The 10,519-nt window shown below is 40.9% G+C and overlaps 1 protein-coding gene and 1 long non-coding RNA gene across 5 annotated transcripts in view; one reads left to right on the forward strand and one right to left on the reverse strand.

Annotated features, from left to right (window-relative positions):
• The window catches only part of POLI (DNA polymerase iota), a 24,844-nt gene extending 18,979 nt beyond the window's left edge, over positions 1 to 5,865 (forward strand). For all 4 annotated transcript variants that reach the window (XM_037165101.2, XM_037165103.2, XM_037165102.2 and 1 more), the window contains one exon: positions 33 to 5,865. In XM_037165101.2, the coding sequence (XP_037020996.2) occupies positions 33 to 851 (819 nt within the window). In that variant the 3' untranslated portion in view covers positions 852 to 5,865. The remainder of the gene's footprint in view (positions 1 to 32) is intronic.
• Positions 1 to 10,500, reverse strand: part of LOC119063664 (uncharacterized) — a 22,104-nt gene extending 11,604 nt beyond the window's left edge. Inside the window, exons 1-2 of the long non-coding RNA XR_008391410.1 lie at positions 9,865 to 10,500; positions 5,864 to 6,164 (exon numbers count right to left, since the gene is read on the reverse strand). This is a non-coding gene — a long non-coding RNA (uncharacterized LOC119063664). The remainder of the gene's footprint in view (positions 1 to 5,863; positions 6,165 to 9,864) is intronic.
• Between the last annotated feature and the right edge of the window lie 19 nt (positions 10,501 to 10,519).

The following is a 10,519-nucleotide window of genomic DNA, read 5'->3' on the forward strand; positions in this document are numbered from 1 at the left end:
GATCTAAATTATTCTGTTATCTTGTATTCTAGAAAATGAAAGATACTCATATGGAGGATTTTTCCAAACACAAAGAAACAAATTGGAATTTTCTGCCAACTGGAAGAATTGAAAGTACAAAAACTGGAAAGTCTCCACTAGATACTGTAAATTTTTCCAAAGAAGACAGCGATGAATTCCCACTCTCTTCACTTCCTGAGGGTATTGACCAAGAAGTTTTTAAGCAGCTTCCAGTAGATATTCAAGAAGAAATCCTTTCTGGAAAATCTAGAGAAAAGGTCCAAGGGAAAGGAAGTTTGAGTTCTCCATTACGTGCCTCTAGAGGGATATTATCTTTCTTTTCTACAAAACCAATGCAAGAAAGTCCATTAAATCCTAGAGATCATTTATCTACTAGCAAACAGACACTCTCTGTATCTCCCTGTGAACCAGGAACCTCAGGCTTAAATAGCAGTAGTTCCTCTTACCCGTCTAGCCCAAAGGATTATTCACATTCTCTGGACAGTAGATTAAAAGTTGAAGGAGTGAGGCAAGGACCTAAAGAATCTCAAGGATTCCACTTTCCAACTACAAACCCCACTTCATCTATTTTCCATTCATTTCCAAATTTACAGTGTGAGCAACTTCTCTGCAAAAACCTCTCTGCAGATTGCCATAAGCCACTGACAGCAACAGCGCCTCATCGTGAAGGACTTGCAGAAAGTAGAGAGCAAGGTTCTTCCGCTGAGAAAGTTACTTTCCCTTCTGATGTTGACCCTGAAGTTTTCTATGAACTGCCAGAAGAGGTACAGAAGGAGCTGTTGGCTGACTGGAAGAGCAGAGGGTCGGAGTTCCACAATGTACACACATAGGCATGCTGAGGAAAAAAGGTCTAAAAAGCAAGGGAAGGACGTTACACTCATCTAAATTAAACACTAATAGATACTCAGTTATGGAGCAATCCAATATAAAATGTTCCAAATAAAGTAAGAATGCCTACGGGGAGTAAATTCTGGCACAAAGTATAAAAATTTATAACAGAAGAAGTAATGTGTAACATTACCTTCCTCTTATTTTTAAAACTATTTTATATTGCTTTTCAATAAAAAATACTTTGGTAAGCATTAGTACATTTCTCATAGATTGAGGGGAAAGGTATATATGCCTGCATATAAGAAATAGACTGGCCAAATCATTGCTATGCTATAGTAAAGAACTTTTTTTTTCCTATGAAAATTGAGCCCATTAAGAAATAGCCAAATAGTCCTGGCTGGTTTGACTCATTGGACTGAGTGCCAACCCGAGAATCAAAAGGTTGCAGGTTCGATTCCCAGTCAGGGCGCATGCCTGGGTTGCCGTCCAGGTCCCAGTAGGAGGTATGTGAGAGGCAACCAATGAATGATGAATGTTTCTCTTGCAGATCCATGTTTCTCTCCCCTTTCTCTCTCCCCACTCTCTAAAAATAAATAAAATTTTTTTAAAAAAAGAAACAGCCAGATAAGTTCTATAGCCAACTTACCGATTAAAAATGTAGACAGCTTTGAAGTACTGTGTACCATTAAGTTAATTAAAAAAAATACCAAAGTGATGCATATTCAATTAATGCCTCTTATTACACCTAGAGCCTACCATCCTGCCTGGCACACAGAGGGCACTCAGTAACTACTGAGCAAATGAGTTGCATGGCAGGGAGTGTATTAACATGGTGAATGAGAAGGAACCTTCCCTGCAGGTAGGTTCAGGGGAGGATGGACACCCCAGGTGCAAGGTGGCAGATCCAGAAGGGTTCTAGATAGTGGAAGAAGTCTGTTTCCTTCTGGCCAGTCTATGGGGTCTAAACGCAGTGGATTACATGTTTTTGCATCTCCCCAGATTTTGGAGGTGAAATTCAGAATGTCACACAAAGTTACTAAATTGATGGATGTCCTTTTTCTCCCATCGTTACAGCCTTCACCTTTTGCCTGCCAGATCAAAAATTAGATATAAGACTGTGGACATCTTATAATTTGTAAGACATAAAGAATGTTTCTAGAACATACCCAATTATTACTTAGCACTGTTTGGAGGAGTCCTATTTATAACATTTGCATGTATAATTTAAAGACAAAAATAACGTACACAAATGTGAATAAAGTATAGCCTAAAAGTACTTCCTTCTAGGTAGGTAAGGAGTTTCAACTTCATTTCAGGTTTTTTGAAATTTGAAAATCCCCTAACCACCAAGGATTGTTAACAGGGAGTTGGAGCTCATCAGAAACACTAACTTGCAGCAGGAACATCAGAAGTTGCTCACCATGCAGATACTCTGTGCTGTGGGTCAAGGGCTAGAGAATTTTGTATGTAGTGTTCTGATGAGGCAGTTAAACTCAGAACAAGAGTTTACCACTTTTTTAGATAATTCAGTTTTAAAACATATCCAATAATCCTTATAATTATTTCAGCCAGAAATCAGCATATGACTATTTATCATTTATCTATCTTATCTGCTTTTAATAAAATGACCTTTCTTTCTTTGGCATTGTACAAATTTATAATGTTGGGAAGTGTGAATTTATTTTTATTCTTGATACATGCTGGCATCCTGTATCTTTCAATTCTTGTTAGTTCTATTAAAGTCTTAGCCACTAGCCCTTCAAGTATTGCTTCAGTGTCTAGGACGTGGGACTGCAGAAATGATGGGCCTTTCTTATTCTGTTCTTCATGTCCCTTAATCCCTGCTACATTTCATTACCTTGTTTATCTGCTACATTTTGGCTAATTTCATCAGCTCTGTTTACCGATTTGTTTTTCATTAATATCTGATCTACTATTTAAAACATTAATGATGACTTTAATTTTAGTTAAGTATATTTTTCATTTGATTCTTTTTCTAATATTCCTTGTAAAAATTCATATTTTATGTTCTTTGTCTGATTATTTCAGTACCAACTTAAGTTTTTGTAAGTTTAAGTTTTCTGATAATGACGTGTATCATTTTAACTTGTTTGAATGTGTGGCTCAACTTAACTGTGGGAAGACAAAGGACCTAGACTGTGGACGCTTCCCTCCAAGATGATTTGCATTTGCTCCCAGGGAGGCGCAGTGCCAGTCCACTGGCGCCACTTCAGCCCCTTCTTGGTCCAGTCTTGCTGTCTGCAGTGGTCTTCGTTTGAGCTGCCCGACCTTGCCACTGTCCTAAGGTTTTTTCTCCAGAGGTCAATTGCAGGCCATTTGCCTTTAGGGTAAACTCTACCTTCCAAGCAGTTTGCCTGATGCTTCCTGCTCTTTTCCTGCTTTTGTTTCAGCTTTTTTTCCCTTCCCTGTGTGAGGGTAAAGGGATGGGGCTTAGGAATTTCTATTACAAAGCACAACCAGCAATGAATTACAAAGTGTTTCATCCTGTAGAGACTCTTACACATATCTGCCCCCCCCCCCATAGTGCGGGAGAACAAGTCTACTTGGAGATATTTTTTCCGTCTTATTTGCTACCTATTTTTGCCTTGTTCTATGCTATGCTTTTCCCACCCTTATCCACTTTCTGTCTTCTTTTTGGATTGGCTGAGCTTTCTATTTAATATATTTCCACCTACCAACTTGAAATTTAAACGTTCTAAGTATTGTACTTTTGATTCCCTTTAAAAATTTAACATGCTTAACCTCTAAAAATGGTATCTTTACCCTCTTTGCAAACACAAGGATGTTAAAATATATTAATTCTAGTCAAATTCCTCTAGTTCTTAGTTTGATCTACAAATTGGATATTTGTTTACATACTCTAGGTTTGCCCACTTATTTTGGGGGCTCACCTTTTTTCTTGCATTTCAGACGTCCCTTCAAACTAGAATTGTTCTTGCTTTCTGAAATTAATGTCTTTAGCACTGTGTATTTAGAATTGATTTCTCTTGGACTGTTTTAAGACACTTTTGTCTTTGAAGATATGCAGTATTTGTATCTAGCTACAAGGCTTATTTTTATCATGTTTTAAAACATATAGCTCACTGATGCTCTGCTCATTTTTTTATTCCTTTCTATTTCCCTTTAGTTTTTATTGCTTTGTCTTCAAGTTTACTAATTAGTCTCCCATAATATTTCATCTGTTATTTCTATTTAGTGTAGTTTTCCTGTCAGGCATTTTACTTTTCTGGATACCTGATTGTGTTGTTTTTGTATATTTTGTGTCTCAATATGTTCAATTTTTCTCTATCCTCTTGCACATATGAAATATTAATCATACAAATTGTTTTTAAAGTATTTCTGTAGCTCATTTCTGCATGTACTTCTATTGATTTGTTTTTCTCTTTATTATAGGTCATATTTTTCTGCTCTGAATGCTTGGTAATTTTTTAAATTGTATGGTGGACATTGTGAATTTTGCCTTGTTGGATAATGGTTGTTTTTGTTTTTTAATAAATATTATGAGTTGTTCTTGGTAGCTTTAAAAAGTTCCTTTATTGCATATAACCAAAGCAGCATTTATTCTAGGAACAATATCACCTTATTACTAAGGCAAAATCCTTCTGAAGACCTCTGTGCCCTGTGACTCAGGAGGTCTTTTTCTCTTGTCATAACGTGAAATATTTCTGGTCCTCTGTGGGCTCAGGAGATTTTTCCCTTTGCACCTGTCAGGTGGTTCCTCCCCATAGTTGTGTAATTTCTTATACTGACCAGTACAAGACTCTCTCTTCTCCAGCACTGTGCGCTGTGAACTCCAGCCCCTTTCGTGTCTCCAGACTCCCGGCTCTGCTCCATGCACAGACCGCTAGGTTCTCTCTGGCTCTCCTGTCCCAGTACTGCACCCTGGAAGCTTTAGATAAGTGAGCTGGGGCAATGTTAGGGCCTCATTTGTAGATTTTTAAGAGTAATTTCTTCTCTAAATGTTTCTTTCTGTAGCATCCTATTCTTGTTCATTGGACACAATATTTTCTCATCTCTCTCAAGATGTAGTGATAGAACTTCCAAAGATTTCCTTGTACTTGAATTTGCTTTTTGTTTAAGAGTGTGGGACTAAAAATCTGATCGTTTCTCTGGGCAACCTATTCATGCTGGCCTTTTTACTCACATGTCCTGTGATTTTGGAGTGTGGGCTCCCATTTGCTGGGCTTTGTTTGTGGGGTCCTGTAAGGTCTGGGTACCACATGTCCCTCCCCAGAATATTTGCACTGGCTTCTGCCAGCACTTTAGGGAACCACGTCTGGGACCATTGCAATTTTTCATTTTGAACATTAAACCCTAGATTTGGGCAGACTGTGGGCATGAAATTCCCAGAGGGTACTCCTCTCCCCTCGTCCCACCCCATTAGTTTTGTCTTTCGTTTTGTAGTTGGATTATGTCCAAGTAGTTCCCCACTTTACTGAGAGAATAGTCCTGCAGGGTTCTTGGTCAGTCTCATTCCCGTTACCTTCTGTGAGCCCGAGGTGTTGTCTTCCATCTACAGACTTAGATTTCACTATTTTGTCTTCTTACCACATTCCTCTCTCTCGTGACGATGCATACCATCACCACTTGTAAGCAAATTACTCAGCTGTGTGAAATTCACTTTCATCCTGTTGCCTCACAGTGTCACTGATGCTGTTTTTCCCTGTAATCTCCACATACAACCGTGTCCTCCTGTGAAGCTGATTCGTGTTAATGATGACTTTTGGTTTATGAAGAGAGTCCTGTTTTTGATAAATAGAGGTGAGGCTCTCCTAATTTGCCAATACTTTGGGTATCCTTCCTTTCTTCAATTGTATTTACTACATATCAGATAGACCAGAGATTTAAGGTATCACTAATAAAGTATTTTTAAAATGTGTTAAAATCCTTTGAGAAAACTAAACTTTCAGATGCTCTCTTGGCTGGTAAAATGAAACTTCTATAGATATTTTAAGCATAACAATTTTAACTTAGTGAATTAAATGCTTACAAAACCACGGCGGAGCTGAAAGTTCCGGGCTTGGCCCCCAGAAGCCGGCCTGGGAGCCAGACAGAAGCAGTCCACACAAGCTGTCTCCGCTGAACCCATCAGAGGAACTGCGAATTCAAGAAGCTGGAGTCAATATGCCATGAGCACAGCCACTGCTCCTTGACATGCAGCAGCCTGGAAAACAGTTACCCACAACTGCCACCTGGTAATCAGGGGCCAGGACGCAGGAAGCTGCTGCTCCTCTGTCTTGGATGCTCCGATTTTGGACAGATCTTGGCACACAAGATCTGGCACATGGACACTGGAACACAGAAAAAAAAAAAAAGCTTCACTTTTTCTTGTCTTTGGTAGCCAGCAGAAAGAACAACAACAAAAAAAAAGAGAAATGCTCTCTGCCTTCAACTCTCAGAAGACTTCAGCCAATGGTGTAACCAGAAAACTAGATGCAGGCAACCCCTGGGATGCCTGTTTTTCTTAGTTTTCTACCTTCTCTAATTAGAAGCAAGGTAGAGTGGAGGTAAGCAGGCCAATACACGGATTCTGTCAACTCGGCGTGTGTATATCTGTTTGCATATGCACAGGTATATAAAATATGTATTAAAAATTTTAAAAGCTGACTACTACAATATATTTGTGTCAGTGGCAATTTCTTTCTATCCCACACTACAAACTTGTACTGTAATAAAATTCAGCCTGTAGTCGACTTATGTAAACAAATGTGGATACAGATATACTGAGATAGAAAAATTGAAGATATTAATAGTTGAATATTCCATCTTTAGATTTAGGCAAACTATCATATTCTAGTTCATTGTAAACCTTTTTGATGTAACAGCCTAACAGTAAAAAGAACTGGGATGTACATACTCCTAATATCTGAGTATTTATGGATACACCAAAGTTTAGCTTTAGCCTTGGTATTCAGCCAAATTCAGTTATTTGCCCATGAAGTAACTGAATAATCAACTAGTTTAGGGTCATTTGTAACATTACTAAAATTGTGTATGAAATTGTCATGTGATTGTGTAGGTTACCATCATATCTAATAGTGTTAATGAATCCAGTAAAAAATAAAGGCATTTAGATTTATTATTACCATTTGGGCATTTACATTTGAATAGAGGTAAGCATTTCAGATTCTAGCAAGTAAAATATCATGAGCTTTCTCTAATAATTCCATCAAGGTATAAATTTCAATTATTATTTCAAAGTAAAATTCATTAATCAATGATTATGAATGATTATTGAGTAGGGGAAGAAATTGACAGTAGATCTGAATATTGAGAGTAAATGCTTGATAACTTTATGATGATCATATATTCTTTCTGAGTCCAAAACGTGTTGTTTTGTGGCATTATTTCAGTAATAGATAACTGCTACAAAAGTTGGTACCTGAAAGCGGAGAACTACACAACAAAAACCCAAGATATATGGTATTAGCTTTTGAGCAGTAGGGAGTTTAGAAAATTGTTAGCAGACGATGGAATCATGGCAAGGAAACTATTTTATTAAGAAGCCGTTATGAGACATTTGATGAAACAGTTGCCTGTGTACCTTGGAAAACAAAATAAACCTAATGAACTTTGGTTTTGGGCAAGGATATTGCCAGGTAAAAATGTGGAAAGTGCCACCTAGTGGCTTTTAGCTGCATAGGCTGAAGTGTTACAAGAAAGAGTTGAGCTTTAAAATAAAAACAAAAAACAAACAAAAACTCTGGTTAGATTGCAAGCAGAAGTTAAAAGTACTCAAGGGAGCCAGAGCTGCTAATCTGGAGATTAAAACTGCTGCCTTATCGCTAGTGACCCAGAGAGCAAAGTCTCTAAGACAGGAGCGCACACACCCAACATCAAGATTGTGCCTATTAGTCTGATAAAGCTTCTGAGAGAGCTGAGGTGGTGCTGAGTAGATCTTTTCAAGTAGTCAGACTAATCCCAAAGTGGCCGTGAGAAAATCTAGAAAAGTACATGTTGATACCACTTCTTAATGGACCATAACCAGATAGAGCTCAAAGTGTTAGCTACTAGCAAAAACACCAACTGCCAGGCTAAAGACGGAGGAAGCTATAACAATGTCTCTTAGCTCTGGACTGTTTTGGGCAGCCTGAAGAAGTTAATCAGCTGCAGACACAGATCTTTGCAGACCAAGAACAGAAAAAGGGGAAGGAAAGGGAGGCCATCTCAGCTAGTGTCGTGAAAAGCTATGGAGAACAATGAGTCAGGGAAAGGGTCCCAGTGAGCAGGTCTAACAGGGGACCAGGATATAGTATTACACATTTTTTTTAGGGGTGTGAAGACCACTATCTCAACATGTACGTGACTATTTTTACAGATTGGGAATACCCAGTAGCAGTTTGTGCGGTCTTAAATCTATTTGAGTTTGCTAGGGTTGCACACTCAAGAAAGCCTTTCCAATATTTACTGGAGAGTCCCTCCACTATCGATATGTTTTGTAGGTTTACTACAAGATTTGTTTACAACTTCTGGCTGTCCAAAATGTTGGGCTGCCCGCGTCTCAGCCCGCCCTCACCCATGTCCCCACGAGGAGGCCGCCATCGCTGTCAGCTGTGTCCGGGAGGCCCTGGGAGGGAGCTCAGGGTGGCGCTGTGAAATCGTGCTGCGCTTCCTGACATTTCAAAATTGGGACCTCGGGTCCTCAGAGCTCTATCGAAGCCCCGAAGAAGTGAGGAGAGCTGTGTTTTGACAGACACGGCAGCCGGAGCGGGGCACGCAGTGGTGTACAGGCAGCCGTGTGGAATGCCATCAGGTGTCCCCCCCCCCCCGCCCCCAAATCAGCACAGACCGCGAGGGGCTGACTCGCGGACTGTGGTTAGGAGGACCGGGAGGGTGCAAACCAGGGCGAATGGCCAGGCTGTGACCTTGCCTGCATCACGGGGCACCACCGGTGCAGGAATCGGATCCAGATAGATGAGCTCCCCGGGCGTGGGTGCTGCCTTGTCGGGTCTGTTTCCTTAAACATCAAGCTGGGGGAAGGGAGGGGACCACAGCGAAGCAGAGAGCGGAAAGGTGGCAGCGCGGCTCTCGGTGGCCCGTTCATTGTGCTGAGGTCACCGTCTTGCAAGGCGGGAGCGCCGTCCTGTGGTGGACAGAGAGCTGGGCCCAGTGGCGCTGAGACCTCTCAGGACGGCCTTTTTTTGTAACTTCTGGGCTTTTCTGTAACTTCTCCCCAATCCCAGGCTTTAAAATCAGTTTAATAAAAGCAGATAAGGTTAATCTACATAGTTCTAAATAAATGATAAGATGGTGCCAGATTTATTTTTGGGACATTAGTTTGTTTCGATGAGTGAAATATGGTTTGGAGACTCAAAGAACCAAAGACCCAGTGATGTGGAATTTTACAAATGCAGTTATTTGTGAAAATCATAAAAGTTTGCTTTACTCCAACATTCATATTTACCACCTCTTCCTAATAACCATTAGCCAAAAATGTACAGCTCATTTTAAAAACAGCCTACTGGGTTATAATTTACATACCATTAAGTAAAAGTATGTGCCCCAAGATGGAAGAAAAAGGTAGTAAGAGAAACTTTAGAGATACTGCCTATGAACAGAATTATTAAGAAGTTATTTTAAAGAAGGAGCGGTTAAAAAGACATTTAGGTAGAATGTGGATTTTAAACGTCGAACTCTTGAAGCTCATGCAATTAGCAGTCCTCAGCTGGTCCCTGACCTGGGCTTGTCTCAGCACATATGTCACACTAATTTATTTCCTATCAGCAACATACTTGATACTGACTGACTTAGGAAATGCAGAGTACGGGAACAAACCGAGTGTAAACTCCTGCAGGGAGTTACTGTCATTCTCTGTCAAATCACCCAGCACTTACTGCCACGACAAACATGTGTTTATTTGCACCACTTGACTGAACTTTTTAGTTGCTAAGAAAAAAGCAGATTTTTTTCACTTGCTAAGAAAAAAGCAGATTCAGTGGGCTAGAGAGTAAAAACAAGAAAGAGCCAACAGCAAGACTACAATTATACTACCTGGTGATGGGACATCAGATGAGCTGGAACATATCGAGGTGAAATAATCAAGGACATCTTCACCCACAGGGTCAGCGGAAATTAAACATAAATCAATATGGAGATGGCATCATTTATTGATACATCGCTTGGATGAAACTGGATTCTTCGCACCTCACATGCGGAGCCAACTGTGCAGACAGACTCACACATGCTGTTAAGCGGGTTTTCACATCTGCCTGTATCATGTCCCGCTTTCTGGGCTGTCCGACTGGGTCACTGCCATACTTCCTGGGAATCAAGGTCCCCCAAGGAGTTGGTTAAACCCCATCCCGCGTGGGCTTCGAGTGTGAGGGGCTGGCTGGAAGCCCAGGAGAGCCCGCGGTGCTCGGGGATAAATGAGTGGGGAAGGCCCTGGGGAGGGAGGGGAGGCAGTCAGTGGTCTCGGGATCTAGCCCCGGCCGAGATGGTATCTTATCCTGGGAACGGGGAGCCGAGCTCACTTGGGGAGGTGGAGCTGCCTCCCCGAGACCGAAACGTCAGGCGCAAGCGCCCAAGTGTCCCTACCTACTTCCCTCTCTCAGCTTCGGGAGCCAGGGAGGCAGGCTCAGCCTGTCCTGAGCTCAGAGTGGCAGCGAATCGTTGAGGGTCGCAGTCCAGAACTCCCGCCCAGAGA

This window comes from Artibeus jamaicensis, unplaced genomic scaffold, assembly GCF_021234435.1.
Source record: "Artibeus jamaicensis isolate MK-2021 breed Jamaican fruit bat unplaced genomic scaffold, CSHL_Jam_final contig_354, whole genome shotgun sequence".
NCBI lineage: Eukaryota > Metazoa > Chordata > Mammalia > Chiroptera > Phyllostomidae > Artibeus > Artibeus jamaicensis.